General features: G+C 44.0%; 1 protein-coding gene across 3 annotated transcripts in view; it reads left to right on the forward strand.

Annotated features, from left to right (window-relative positions):
* The window catches only part of cyp39a1 (cytochrome P450, family 39, subfamily A, polypeptide 1), a 39395-nt gene that overhangs the window by 20396 nt on the left and 3293 nt on the right, over positions 1–15706 (forward strand). For all 3 annotated transcript variants that reach the window (XM_079831076.1, XM_079831078.1, XM_079831077.1), the window contains one exon: positions 11812–11899. In XM_079831076.1, coding sequence (XP_079687202.1) covers positions 11812–11899 — 88 coding nt within the window. The remainder of the gene's footprint in view (positions 1–11811; positions 11900–15706) is intronic.

A 15706-nucleotide genomic window follows, 5' to 3' on the forward strand; every position in this document is an offset into this window, starting at 1 on the left:
TACCTATACTCTGCCTCTAGCTTATGCTTGTTTGATTTACGCTTCCTGGATTACCTTTCATGTGTGCTTTTGTTTGATCTTTATGACTGCCTATCTCTGCTAGCTTACCTGTGTTAATAAATTACTGCAAATGGATCCGAACGCTTCCGCCTCTTCGTCACAGAAGACTTCACCAAAACAGGATCCAGCAGATTTCCTTCGACTGGCCTCCGAGGTATCCTCTCAAGCCGAGGTGCTGATCACCCATCAGCAACAGCTGGTAAAATTAACAGCTCTCACCGAGGAGCTCGTGAGATCTGTCCGAGCTCTAACCCCGCCGAGCGCGGCTGACAATCAAGTTCCGAATCCAACCGCACCTGCTGCCGTTCCACCCGTCGTGAGTAACAATTCAAACCACCCAAAATTATCCCTTCCCGAGAAATTTGATGGCTCACCTTCTGCCTGTAAGGGATTTTTGTTGCAGTGCAGCTTGTATTTTGACCAGCAGACACAGTCCTATTCCACTGATGCGAGCCGTGTTTCCTTCATATGTTCCCTACTCACCGGCCGGGCTCTGGAATGGGCGACTGCACTCTGGTATGGAGGTCAGCTCTCTTTCCCCTCTTATGATGAGTTTTTAACCCAATTTAGAGAGGTGTTTGAACATTCAGCGGGAGGAAAGGATCCAGGAGAACTACTGCTCACGTTACGCCAGGGAGATTCTACCGCAGCAGACTACACACTCTCGTTTCGGACCCTGGCAGCTCAAACTGGATGGGAGGAGGAACCTCTAAAGCTCCTGTATCGCAAGGGATTGAACCCGGATCTCCAGGGAGAGCTGGCATGCCGCGACGACGGTAAATCCTTGAATCAGATCATGGAGCTCGCTATCCGCCTCGACAACTTGATTCGCTCCCGACGCACACCTCTCAGGTCCAGTTTCTTCGAGTGTGCTCTCCCCAACGCGGAGTTGGAGCCCATGCAGATTGGTTACACACGCCTCTCTACGGCGGAGCGGGAGAGGAGACGCCGAAACCATCTCTGCATGTATTGCGGAGAGGCGGGACATCTGAGGGCCACATGTCCGGTTAATCCAGCGCTCAAGAATTCTACGGCGGTGAGTTCTAATCCCTCTTCTAAATTATTTTATGTGGAGAGTTCTTTGAAGTTTAACGGACAAACTCTAAACGTGAAAGCCTTGATTGATTCTGGTGCTGCTGGAAACTTCATCGATCTTGCATTCGCCAAAACTCATTGTGTTTCTCTCCTCGCATGTGAGCCTGGTGTAACCGTGGAAGCGCTAGATGGTCGCCCCCTGGGGTCAGGAGAGGTGCAATACACCACGCAACCCCTCATGCTCAACGTCGGGACACAGCATTCTGAGACCATCCAGTTATTCACTATTCACTCGCCCATGCATCCCATAATCTTGGGGCTTCCGTGGCTGGAGAAACATAACCCCCAAATTTCCTGGTCTGACGGGAGGATATCCCGGTGGTCCGCATTCTGTCAGATCAACTGCATGGTCGTTGTCCAAGGTACTGAACACCACAGCGCTTCCCTTAAGGGAGTGGATTTTCAGAGAATTCCCCCCGAATACCACGACTTAGCTCTGGCTTTCAGCGAAACTGAGGCTTCTCATCTTCCTGCTCACCGTGCTGGCGACTGTGCTATTGAGCTTTTGCCTGGAGCTGTACCTCCACGCGGAAGAGTTTACCCATTGTCACAACCTGAAACAGAGACCATGAGAGCGTACATTGACGAACAGCTGGCTAAAGGTTTCATCACTACCTCTACATCTCCGGCTTCCGCCGGATTCTTTTTTGTCAAGAAGAAGGATGGGGGTCTTCGGCCGTGTATTGACTATCGTGGTCTTAATGAAGTGACAGTGAAATATCGCTATCCTCTCCCGTTAGTTCCTGCAGCCCTGGAGATGCTCCGTACTGCCCGCTACTTTACCAAGCTGGACTTAAGGAACGCATACAACCTGATTCGCATACGGAGTGGTGACGAGTGGAAAACTGCGTTCTCTACTACATCCGGGCACTATGAATATCGGGTAATGCCGTTCGGCCTGTCTAACAGTCCTTCAGTTTTTCAAGCTTTTGTAAATGAAGTTTTCAGAGACATGTTACAGCAGAGAATTATTGTCTATATTGATGACATTTTGATTTTTTCTGATTCCCTTGAGGAGCATGTCCAGGATGTTCGTGCGGTCCTCACGCGCCTGATTGATAACCAGCTCTATGCCAAGCTCTCCAAGTGTGAGTTTCACCAGACACGTATCTCCTTTCTGGGCTATATCATCAGTGCGGACGGAGTTCTGATGGATGACAGCAAGGTCAAAGCCGTGGTAAATTGGCCCCAACCGTCCTCTGTTAAGGAGCTGCAGCGCTTTCTGGGCTTTGCCAATTTTTACCGCAGATTTATCCGCAATTTCAGTGTAATTGTAGCTCCGCTCACATCTTTGCTTCGAGGAGGGGGGAGACATTTTAAGTGGACAGCGGATTGTACCGCGGCCTTTGATCAGCTCAAGGAGAGATTCACTTCTGCCCCTATCCTCCGTCACCCGGATCCTGAGAGGGAGTTTATCATTGAGGTGGATGCGTCTAACACAGGAGTGGGGGCTGTCCTGTCGCAGCGGTGTGGTAAGCCTGCGAAAATGTTTCCATGTGCCTTTTTTTCTCGCAAACTCAACTCCGCAGAACGCAACTATGACGTGGGTGATCGCGAACTTCTGGCCATGAAGACCGCCTTTGAGGAGTGGAGGCACTGGCTGGAGGGAGCTCATCAGCCTTTTACGGTACTCACTGATCACAGAAATCTAGAGTATATCAGGTCAGCTAAGCGCTTAAATGCTCGCCAGGCTCGTTGGTCTCTGTTTTTCTCAAGATTTGACTTTAAGATCACCTACAGGCCGGGCTCTCAGAATGGCAAAGCTGACGCCCTGTCCCGACAGTTTGACGGTCCTTGTGAGGAATCTAAGCCTGAACCCATTATTCCCACTACTCTCATCGTGGCCCCTGTTCAATGGGACATTATCACTGAAATCACCGCATCCCTAAGTAATCATCCCGCTCCGCCAGAATGTCCCGTTGACCGTCTCTTTGTTCCGCCCGGGTTCCGCCACCGTGTGCTTCAGTGGGTTCACTGCACCCCCAGCGCTGGTCATCCGGGTATCGCGGCTACCATACAGTTAGTTTCCAATCGCTTTTGGTGGGCTTCACTCCAGTCTGATGTCATAAAGTTTATTCATCAATGCTCTGTTTGTAATACTGTGAAATCCTCTCATCTCAAACCAGCTGGATTGTTACAACCTCTGCCAGTACCACAGCGTCCCTGGTCGCACATCGCAGTGGATTTTGTTACTGATCTACCTCCTTCCCAGGGGTTTACTACTATTCTCTCCGTGGTGGATCGCTTCTCTAAGTCCTGTCGTTTTATACCTTTGACTGGTCTGCCCACAGCCTTACAGACAGCCGAGGCTCTTCTCAACCAGGTGTTCCGTCTCTTTGGTCTGCCTGAGGACATTGTCTCTGACCGCGGTCCTCAGTTTACCTCCCGTGTCTGGAGAGAGTTGTGCTGCAAACTCAATATCAATGTCAGTTTAACTTCTGGTTACCATCCTCAGGCCAACGGGCAGGTTGAACGTCTAAACCAGGATTTGATTCGATTTCTGAGAACTTACTGCCACCAGAATCAGCAGGACTGGAGTCGCTTCCTGGCCTGGGCGGAGTATGCCCAGAATTCTTTGTTAAAGCCTGCCACTGGTCTAACCCCTTTTCAATGTGTTCTAGGATTCCAGCCTCCCCTCTTCCCGTGGGCTGGGGAGCCATCCGACCTCCCAGCAGTAGATGCGTGGCTCCGGCGCAGCGAGGCCACCTGGGATGCTGCTCACGTTCACTTGCAGCGTGCCATACGCCGTTTTCAGCATCAGGCAGATCGGAGGAGGCGTGAGGGTCCACGGTATCGACCCGGTCAGTGGGTGTGGCTCTCTGCACGAGATCTCCGGCTCAAGCTCCCGTGCAAGAAACTTTCTCCTCGTTTCGTCGGACCATTCAAGATCCTTCGTCAGATAACTCCTGTTTCTTTTCGTTTGGAACTCCCTGCTCATTACAAGATCTCACCCACATTTCATGTGTCCCTTTTCAGACCCGCTGTCACCCCCAGGAGAGAGAGGAGCCGGGAGGAGGGCGCTCCTGTGCAGATTCCTCCCATTGAGGTGAACGGTCCGGAGGCTTTCCGGGTGCGAGAGATCCTGAACTCCAGGCGTCACGGCGGGGTGTTGCAATACCTTATCGACTGGGAGGGGTATGGTCCCGAGGAACGCTCCTGGGTCAGGTCTCAGGATATCCTGGATCCCACATTAACTGTTGCTTTTCACCGAGACCACCCAGACCGACCAGCTCCAAGACCCCGTGGTAGACCCCGCCGTCGGCCAGGTCCTCGCTTCCGGAGCCGCTCGCAGGGGAGGGGCTCTGTCACGGAACGCTCTACAACGCCTCCTCCTGGTTTCACCAGATCCCTCTCTCCTGCGTATTAGAACTGCAATTCCCCTCCTTCCTCCTCTGCTCATTATCATTGCATCATTATCACCTGTGGACCCTTAGCTCACCTTTATCTGGACTGCTCTGCTCATTGTTCATTTGTGAAGTCTTGATTTACCTATACTCTGCCTCTAGCTTATGCTTGTTTGATTTACGCTTCCTGGATTACCTTTCATGTGTGCTTTTGTTTGATCTTTATGACTGCCTATCTCTGCTAGCTTACCTGTGTTAATAAATTACTGCAAATGGATCCGAACGCTTCCGCCTCTTCGTCACAATATACAAGCAAGAGTCGGTTGTTAGTCACCAGCAGCACGTCACCAGCTCCAGACAATGACACTCAAAACTGTTATAATTATCCTGTTATTATATCTATCATTACAACAACAGCAAATCTTGGTTCTGTGAAACATAACAAAACCAATAACACTCATGTATGGAGCAGAAACAAGGCAACGTTGGTGACCATTTTCAGGCCTTCCTGTTTAATGGTCTCTCCAGCGCTGATCATAACCCTTCTTTTTCCAGTCATATTCCTCTAGCCTTTTCTCTTTTGCGATGTCTCTCAGCCATCTCTCTTTCGACTGTCTTTCTTCAAATCTCTCTCTCCTCCCCCTGATCGGTCCGATCCACTTTTAACAGTGTTTCTCAGAAATCACTTATTGCATCTTTAACGCTCTTGTGAATAAACAAACAGGTGATGTTTCTATGACAAAAGTTATTGGCTCTTTTAACTGTAAGCAGGACTACATTCTCCATTTTGAGCATTACGATTTTTACAGGTACCATTCATTTATATAAGAATTGTATCATGTTTTAAAACTGGTATATATATATATATATATACTGATCAGGCATACTATTATGACCACCTTCCTAATATTGTGTTGGTCCCCCTTTTGCTGCCAAAACAGCCCTGACCCATCGAGGCATAGACTCCACTAGACCTCTGTTGTTAGCAGCAGATTCTTTAAGTCCTGTAAGTTGCGATGTGGGGCCTCCATGGATCGGTCTTGTTTGTTCAGCACATCCCACAGATGCTCGATTGGATTGAGATCTGGGGAATTTGGAGGCCAAGTCAACTCCTCAAACCATTCCTGAACCATTTTTGCTTTGTGGCAGGGCACATTATCCTGTTGAAAGAGGCCACAGCCACCAGGGAATACTGTTTCCATGAAAGGGTACATGTCAAAGTAACATCAACATGAATGGCAGGACCCAAGGGTTCCTAGCAGAACACATTTCCCAAAGCATCACACTGCCTCCGCTGGCTTTCCTTCTTCCCATAGTGCATCCTAGTGCCATGTGTTCCCCAGGTAAGCTACGCACACGGTCATCCATGTGATGTAAAAGAAAATGTGATTCATCAGACCAGCCCATCTACTTCCATTGCTCCGTGATCCAGTTCTGATGCTCACGTGCCCACTGTTGTCGCTTTTGGCGGTGGACAGGGGTTAGCATGGGCACCCTGAGTGGTCTTATGCAGCCCCATACACAACAAACTGCGATGCGCTGTGTATTCTGACACCTTTCTATCAGAACCAGCCTTAACTTCTTGTGCAATTTGAGCTACAGTAGCTTGTCTGTTTGATCGGACCACACGGGCCAGCCTTCGATCCCCACGTGCATCAATGAGCCTTGGCCGCCCATGAGCCTGTCGCCGGTTGACCACTGTTCCTTCATTGGACCAATTTTGATAGAAACTGACCACTGCAGACCAGGAACACGCCTTACGAGCTGCAGTTTTGGAGATGCTCTGACCCAGTCGTCTAGCCATCACAATTTGGCCCTTGTCAAACTCGCTCAAATCCTTACGCTTGCCCATTTTTCCTGCTTCTAACACATCAACTTTGAGGACAAAATGTTCACTTTCTGCCTAATATATCCCACTCACTAACAGGTGCCGTGATGAAGAGATAATCAGTGTTATTCACTTCACCTGTCACAATGTTATGCTTGATCAGTGTGTATTGCAGTTTTCAAACATAATTAAAAAAAAATTATATATAAAAAAAAAAAAAAATAACTTTTTAAGCCAGAAGATGAGTCGGTGGCTGTTTTTGACTTCTAGCAAGGTTTGGTCAGTCAGTCTTAAGCCTGTAGCAGGGCCACTCAGCTGCACCAGCCCATCTTTTCCCCTCTGGCTCTATTGCTGAGAATGTCAGTTCCCTTGGGTTATTTACACCAAGGCTGGCACGAAAAGTTCATAGCGTGTTACCACCAAGAACTTTGCCAGGGTGTGATTCGATTTACAGGTGATGCTTGTAAATCATGGAGCTGCATTATTGATAGTGTGCTCTATGGCCCCATTCCTGGTATAGTGCCATGTTGATATAAATCCATGGCACTGCTTTCATGTTGTACTAAGCATTCTTGGCCCTAATGTCCCAGCCCTTTGGGCCCCTGCTGATGACATCATCAAGGCCATGGGGAGTGTGTGGCCGGGGTCAGTATGACGTTAATAGAGCTGTATAAAGACGGAAAGAACTTTCCCAGCTGCACAGGGAGATCAAAAGCATAGGCACAGATCAGTGACCTTTCGAGACCCTCCAGAACAGATGCATTTATGATTATTAGTCTGGGAATATGAGATGGAGAAACAAATTATAGAAAAAGTCAGAGAGGTGGTTGAGTAATATAGAGAGGACGGGAGATGGGAGCTAATAATAAGATTGGGAGCTAATAATACAAATAAAATAAATAAAAGATAAAAATAAATTTAAATGAAATCATGAATTATACACCAAAAGTTAAATGAAAAAGCCTAAAGGAAATGCAAATTCACGCCTGTACCGTAGAGGGTGCAGCTCAAACAACCCTTTTAGTTGTGCTGCCATCCTGGATTGCAGAAGAATAGGACGCAGGAGAAGAGAGTTCAACACTTTGGTTGAATCTGAAATCGCCCACTATACCCTCAAATAGGGCATTATTTGAGGGGACAGCCATTTGTAATGGTGTCTGAAACCACAGTGCACACCGGCTGTCCGAATTCACTCACTTGTTTTCATTTACTCCTTATATATTTTGTTCAGTTGAGTACTTACAATATCCCAAATGTTTCCAGGCATAGAAACAAGACGATTGACGATATGACGATTGCGTCATTTCTGCGTTTTATTTTGCGAAACGCTTTACAACAAGTGTCATAGCAGCCGCCAAACGAACGCAGAGAGTAATGTCATAACTTCACTTTCAACACACTCAGATGTATCTAAAGCCCTGTCCCAAATGACACACTTCATGTGCACTTTCGGTCTTGTGGACTTACAATGGCCGCTGTGCGCGTGTCTGTTAAGTCCACAAGAATGTAGGGTGTCCTATTCGTCATTTAAGCTTAAAGAAGGGTGCTTGTGAGCACCCCCTTTGCGGCTGCTATGCGCCCTCGATGCGCACTTCAGCTGAGCCCGCAAATTCGCGAGCTACGCAGAGGACTTCTACCCGGCAGTCAAAGCGGCATCACGTTGTGAAAGTGCGGACTCAGAGGAAGACCGTGAGGGTTTAGGGTGCCATTTGGGACAGGGCCTATTATGAAAATCAGAGCTGCATTACCTCATACTCATGACCGGAAAATTGTGTCATAATAAAAGTCCCGATGCTCACGAGGCGTGTGTTGCCTTCATCTTATTAACAATCGCCCCAGCGGCCTTGCTCAGCTCCACAACACTCGGCCCTGCTCTGCTTCATACTTGTTACAAATCTCTGGTGTTCGAAGCTCACGAAGACAAAGAAGAACTTAGAACGGGAGCTTTAGACACGAAGCGGTCACAGGTGAGTCTAAAGCGGAATCCAGCAGACACGGAGTGGTCACAGGTGAGTCTGGAGCAGAATCCAGGAGACTTGGGACTGGCACTTGGAAGGTTGAAACGGGCTCGTTCCGGAAGTTGATTGGCCAGTCATCTACTACAGGCTTGGGCTCTGGAACGGTGGCGGTAGCCCTTTTGGCTGGAGTCGAGGGCTTGGGCGTGGCCCTCTCTGCAGTGGGTGTGGGCACTGGGTCTAGCTCTGGGACGGTGAAGAATGGTAAGTAGGGCTGGACGCTGGACCCACTACGAAAGATGATCCTTCCACCCATAAGGCAACATTAATATACTCTCACCAACTGGCTCTCGTCGTCGAGTCCGAACCAGAACCCCTCCATGAGCGAGATGTCGCTGCAGGTGGCACGATGGCAGACACCCAGAAACTCCTCCACATACTCCTCCATGTATCTGCCGCTCTGGAAAATAAAAATTATAGCCCCTAAGGTCCCGAGAAGATTCCCCATAGGGGCTACATTAATGGAGGCAATCTCCATTATTTCGGTTAAGGTCGGTGTTTCTGTTACAAATCTCTGGTGTTCGAAGCTCACAAAGACGAAGAAGAACTTAGAACGGGAGCTTTTAATGACATCATTTCAGGAAACACTCCAATAACACAGGAATACAATAACAAACACAGACAAACACTGAGGGAGAACTGAAGACTAAATACACAGGGCAAACAAGGTGATTAACAGGACACAGGTGATAGAAATAAGTAATTAGACAGACTGGGGAGAAACTAGGTCACAGGGACTGAACTAAAAACACAATGAACACGGCAGACAGGGCATACATGTAACAATACTACAGTAACGTTAATAATCGCATCCATGAACATGATTTCTGCCCAAGTCATATCCCGATTCTTTTCCACCAGCTGTGAGGTGAAGATAACGTCCCATGATTCTCCGCTCAAACTTGGCGTCATCAAACCAAGCCTTTGTTTTGAACAGACTGTGGATGGAAAAGTTATATAGTGCACCTTTAAGTGAACTGTATTAGTGGACTAAAGCAAGGAATAGTGATTGAGGGTTTAGGGGGCAATATAAACAAAAAAAGATAATCTAAAATGAGATGTTTATTTAAAGTAATTTTTGCTTATTGGTTAGATCATCGAAGGTCAACAGCAAAGACATTGGTTAATAAAGTGAGATTAAATACATAAAGTGTAGTTGTGTTATTTAACATATTTAATTATTGCCGGTTTGCATAATATTCTGAGTTTGCATTTTAAGTTCAAGTTCGGTCTATTTATATAGCACTTATAAAATAGCCGCACGACTGACCAAAGTGCTGTACAATGGATCAGACTAAAGAACAATATAAGCAATAAACACAAACACAGTAAAACAAAGTCAGACCCCAATTTAAACAAAACTAAATGAATATACAGAATAAAACCAAAGAAAGCAAGATAAAGACATTAAAACATAAAAGCATGACACAAACTATAAAGAAAATTAATTATAAGGTATGGAGAACAAGTGCATTTTTAGAAGAGACTTAAAAGTGGTCAGGGAAGGGGCTAACCTAATTTCTAGAGATGTCACTTTTTTTTATTAATTTTGAGGAATAGTGAATCTGTTTTTGTGCAAGTGAGATGAGTACAGTTAATGCATGCTCACATTTAAAGGGTTAGTTCACCCAAAAATGAAAATTCTGTCATTAATTACTCACCCTCATGTCGTTGGACACCCGTAAGACCTCCGTTCATATTCGGAACACAAATGAAGATATTTTAGTTGAAAGCTGATGGCTGAGAAAGGCTTCACACAGGCCTCCATTGGCATTCAGTACATTGACACTTCCAAGATCCATGAAAGGCACTTAAAACGTCGTTACAAAGTCTATCTCACCACAGTGGCTCTACAATAATCATACAATGCGACGACAATAGTTTTTGTGCGCAAAAAAAAATCAAAATAACACCTTTATCCAACTTGTTCTTGTCTTCCGTGTGCGCCTCCACGACGCATGCGCGAGAATATGACGTAGCGCCGGTGTTCGGGAATCGATGAAATACACACTTAAGCCCCATTTTGAGCACTACGCCGAGACCTAAAGCACGATCAATGTAGAATCCAACAGCTTAGTCACGCGCGTCTTCCTCTGCTCGTAAACAAATCGCTTCTGGGTCATATGTCCGAACGCCGGATCTGCGTCATATTCTCGCGCATGCGTCGTGGAGGCATACACGGAAGTCGAGAACAAGTTGGATAAAGGTGTTATTTTGATTTTTTTTTGCGCACAAAAACTATTGTCGTCGCATTGTATGATTATTGTAGAGCCACTGTGGTGAGATAGACTTTGTAACGACGTTTTAAGTGCCTTTCATGGATCTTGGAAGTGTCAATGTACTGAATGCCAATGGAGGCCTGTGTGAAGCCTTTCTCAGCCATCAGCTTTCAACTAAAATATCTTCATTTGTGTTCCGAATATGAACGGAGGTCTTACGGGTGTCCAACGACATGAGGGTGAGTAATTAATGACAGAATTTTCATTTTTGGGTGAACTAACCCTTTAACTACAATAACCATCATGTGTACACAGCGCACACAACACCTCACTCCCGATTTCTCTCAACATGGGGACAGGAGAGGTGTCAGTCAATAAATGGGAAAAAGTAATTTACTTATTTGAAAAACATATTTTGATGTACATTTTAAAGTAATGCATTATTTACTACTTGGAAAAAGTATCTAATTACGTAACTCGTGTTACATTACCCCCAACACTGCATAGCACCATTTAACACCACTATCACATTCTCTCTGGAATCATTTTGAATGCCACTGAGTCAATCTATGCTTACCAACTTCCTGCATTCAAATGTCACATTGTCATAAGGCGGCTCTCAGGCTTGTATAGATCCCTCAGCTGGACGTGGCCATAAATTAGTACACTGAATGTGGCACACCCACGTATTTCATTTTCCTCACTCAATATGATTTGATTTTGATCATTTTAGGAGATTGGCTACTTGCGTCACTAACACAGTGCCCCTGAATGAGTCACGGCCCTCAAGGTTATTTGGGCTGATTATTTCAAGAATCATGACTTGCATCTCCTGCCCTCCCTTTATTGCCTACCATTATTCCTTTCTCTGTCTCACCCAGGAACTATCATCAATTCTTGCACTTCGCTGCATCTGATATTCCTCTCCCCCCATCCGCCAAACAAGGCCACTGTGGCTATGAATGCACCCGGAATTTGAACGCAATACGAGACATTCATTCACATTTTGCTTTTCTACCTGCAATTTCAATCACAGTTTTCCCAGTATTCAGTAGCACTCGAGGGAGGGTGGCAGCTAGACAGCATGCAATATTCCATCAGAATACTAATACACATGCTACTCAAGCCAGCTTGGGAAGTGATGAGCACTTCAGAGTGATGAGTTTGCTTCTAGAAAATGTTCTTAATGAGAAACAGCATATGAAAAAAAAAAAAAAAAATGAACCACTTGTTGTTTATTGTGTCATCAGGTGGTACGCCGTTATGGAACTGCATATGTTTGTTGCCCTCATCCTCCACAAGTTTGAATTCACCCTGTCGGATCCAGTGCCTAAACCGGTAAGCAGTCTGAGAAAGAGTAACGTCCAATAGAGAATGGTAAATAAGCCTTGAAAGAGATGGCTTCAAAAGTAGGCATTAGGTTAATCATTTCCAGATGTGTTCCTATGGCAGTATTTACCCAACAAGGGCCCAATCTAATGCTTAAGCACCGTCCTGCTCTTTACCCTTGCAATTCTCAGGCCTGACCAAAAATAGCTTTGTAACTTTCGCCCACCAACGACTAAGTTCATTCCAGGAGCGTGGATCCAGATATGCATTCATGTATTTTTGGGGTCATAATTGTATACTTTTGGAGAGGAGCAACATTTCTGTTTTAAAGCAACTTGAAATTTCTATATTATATGTAGATGATTTGTTATCAAACAACATTTCCAATTATAAATAATTACAATTATAAATAATATTACAAAACATATTTACTCTAATGGTCAAAAGTTTGCGGTCAATAAGATACATTTTTTTAATGAATACTTTTAAATTAATAAGAACCTTAAATTAATCACAAGACATTTATAATGTTACAAAAGATTTATATTTCAAATAAATTGCGTTCTTTTGTAGCCTAGAAATCTAGTTCTTTTGAACTTTCTAAATAATACTTATCAAAGAATCCTGACAAAAATGTATCATGGTTTCCACAAAAATATTAACCAACGCAACTTTTTTCAACATTATTATTTGTCACAGTGCTTGCAGGAATGCAGGCAAAGGCAGAAGAATTTGGTTCCAATACATCCAAAGTTTAATGAAAATCCAAAAAGACAGGCAATGCAAACACACTAGTATAACGATGATCGGACAAAGAGTGAGGGAAAGGGTGCAACTTAAAAGCAAGCACAAACAAGATAATGAAGGATACACAGCTGATATAAATGAACTCATAATGATGGTGATCATAGTAACGGAAATGCGGGAAACTTAACAAGGTAAACAGGAACTGAAGAAATACAAACTCAAAGTCCATAAACTAAGCAGAACATAATGGTGACAATAATAAGAAATGTTTTCTTGAGCAGCAAATCAGCCTACTAGAATGATTTTTAAAGGATCATGTGACACTGAAGACTGGAGTAATGATGCTGAAAATTCAGCTTTGCCATCAGAGGAATAAATTACATTTTAAAATATATTCAAATAGAAAAAGTAATTTTAAATTGTAATAATATTTCACAATATTACCGTTTTAGTGTATTTTTAATCAAATAAATGCAAGAGACTTCTTTCAAAAACATAAAAAATATTTTGAACTGAACGGTAGTGTAGTTATATAGTTAGTTAGCCAGTGCAAAAAAGGCTTAGAAAAGTGTTTTTTCAAATATTCCCTTTCATGCAGTGTGTAATGTGGTCTGCAAATGTCTCCCAAAAGAAAGAATCGACTCTGGGCAGCCTAAACGATTCGTCAGGAATTCAAATCCCAATCAGTTATGGATACACATCACTAGCTAACACATTTCCATAATGCCCGCCTATGTTCTACGTTGTCTACTTACAAACAACTTGACCTGCCCTTCAACGCAGGATTCACAAAACACTTGCTTTTGAAAGATGGGTCAGTACCCAGTTTATTTGGACCAGCTTGCTCCTCAGAATCACAACCTGTATGATTAATATTGATGTATATATTTTCTACCGGGTGTTCAAAATACGAACTCAGGCTAACTGGCTAACTCATGTTATTACTGTCTTACTGAAATAGTTCATGCTAATCAGCTGTGTGCCCACTTTTACCTAAAATTGTGTCTATTAATGCAGATTGTCTGTCGTTCTTAATACTTTGAGTAATGATGAAGGATTAAGCAAGAGTTATTTTACAAACTTTGATGTTACATCACTCATTCACGTTAGTTATTGATACTGTTAAAATGACAGTTCCCACATGTGCACCGCAATAATCGTGCTCGGATTGATATTAGAGATGTCAAATGACACAAATTTCCATGATCGATCATCGATTAAATTAACAATCAATTAATCGTTAGCCTTAATATTGCGCCTTAATATTGCAATATATGCGTCTACAGCAGTGGCTTATAGCAACAGCATGACAGGGTGTGCATATGCTGCTCAAAACGCCATGTTCCTCACCAGATGAATGAGAAGGGTTTTTAGTCTAAATAAAGGTCTATATTGTAAAATGTGATTGATCATTTAGTTAAACTACTCATTTAATAACCAAATAGGCTATATAACGACCTCAGATCTGTTATTCAAAATGTGTGGACGCGCTCTTCCTGGAACAACGGGCTGAAAACGCCAACTAGACCCAATGAAATCACAAAAATGTATTAAAATAGTGTTTTTATTAATGTTATGTAAAATGACAGTCCCAATCATAGTTCTGTCATGACAACTCTTGGAGTGTTTGGCATGGTAATGGGTATGACAATGTTGATCTATTTGGTCTTGGCCGAATAGATGTTACGCGGCTGCTGCTGCTGCTGCTGCTGCTGCTGCACTAGGTTATTGTTGTTGCAGAACAAGTACGGGACTTGCTACTGCCAATTCATACACGACACGCTGCTGTGAGCAAGCAAGACATGCTGCTGCTGTACAATAGAGCGTACATGAATTACCCCATAGCAGATCTATACAGGTGGAGCTGGGGAAAGTGAAGGGTTTCTGAAAAATGCACTGCTAAAACAAATGTTACCTGAGTATTTCAAGGTTGAGCAACAAGCTCATTGGCTACTGATATAGCAGTAACCAATCAGCTGTGCACTAGATGACTATGTGATTACGAGCAGGTAGTTAAAAGACCAATTAGCATGCACCATCGACAGTTTTATGACAGAACTTTGTATTTATTATTAGCCGTGCATTGCCATTTGAGCTGTGTACACTGAAGCTGAAGCGCTGAATGAACACCGGTAAACTGAAGCTCTTTGATAGCGCATTATTTAACTCAAAGAAGTGCATCCTATATGAGATTAACCAGATATATACAAAATAAACATTATATTACAAATTACATCTGCACAAAATCACATAAATGCACAAGTGAACTTGAACTAGGTTACTTGCTATTCAGAATGTGTGTTTTTCATTCATTCTGTAGATGCGCTCTTCCTGGAGCAACACACTGAAACACAGCAACTAAACCCTAATAATTCAAAATGTTTTATTAAAATATTGTTCTCTTTATAATGTTATGTAATATGACAGTCCAAATCCTAGTCATTATTAGTTACACATAGACTGTAAAAAAAATATGGATGTAGTGTCCGTGACGTCACCCATAGGATTCTGTAGAGAATTTTTGAAGCGTGATCTAGGGACGAGCTGGCCATTGCCATCTTGGCAGCGCGTCATCGCTCGTCACTCCCAGATAACAGAAAATGGGCAAAGAGGCGGGATGTGGGTGGAGCTGAGGTGACATGATGACTAACAGAGAGCAAATAAACGGCTATCCACCTGTCACTCAAAGTGGCCACGCCCTTAATTATGCAGAACTTTAAGGCTTTATATAATGTAAACGAATGAGTTATAAAAAAAATTCACCCTCTCACAGTTGTCATGAAGGGCAAAATTAGCCGTATAGACCAAAACCACAATTTTTTTCAGGCTGTAAACATGTTTTGTTCTGTTGTTCGGTTGTCTGGCATTTTAACAAGGGGCTCAATGAGATTCTGCTCCCTTCTCGAGCCCTAGTGGCCAGTCGATGAATTGCAGTTTAAGTCACTTCCGTATTGGCTTCAAATTGACACTGCGTTTCTGCGCTCGTCGCTGCGCGCGATCTTCACGTGATGTGCGAGCTAGGCTACTGTATGAGTGTTCGTTTGTCACAATATATCAGGCATTAGTTCA

This window comes from Gobio gobio (assembly GCF_949357685.1).
Source record: "Gobio gobio genome assembly, chromosome: 12".
Lineage (NCBI taxonomy): Eukaryota > Metazoa > Chordata > Actinopteri > Cypriniformes > Gobionidae > Gobio > Gobio gobio.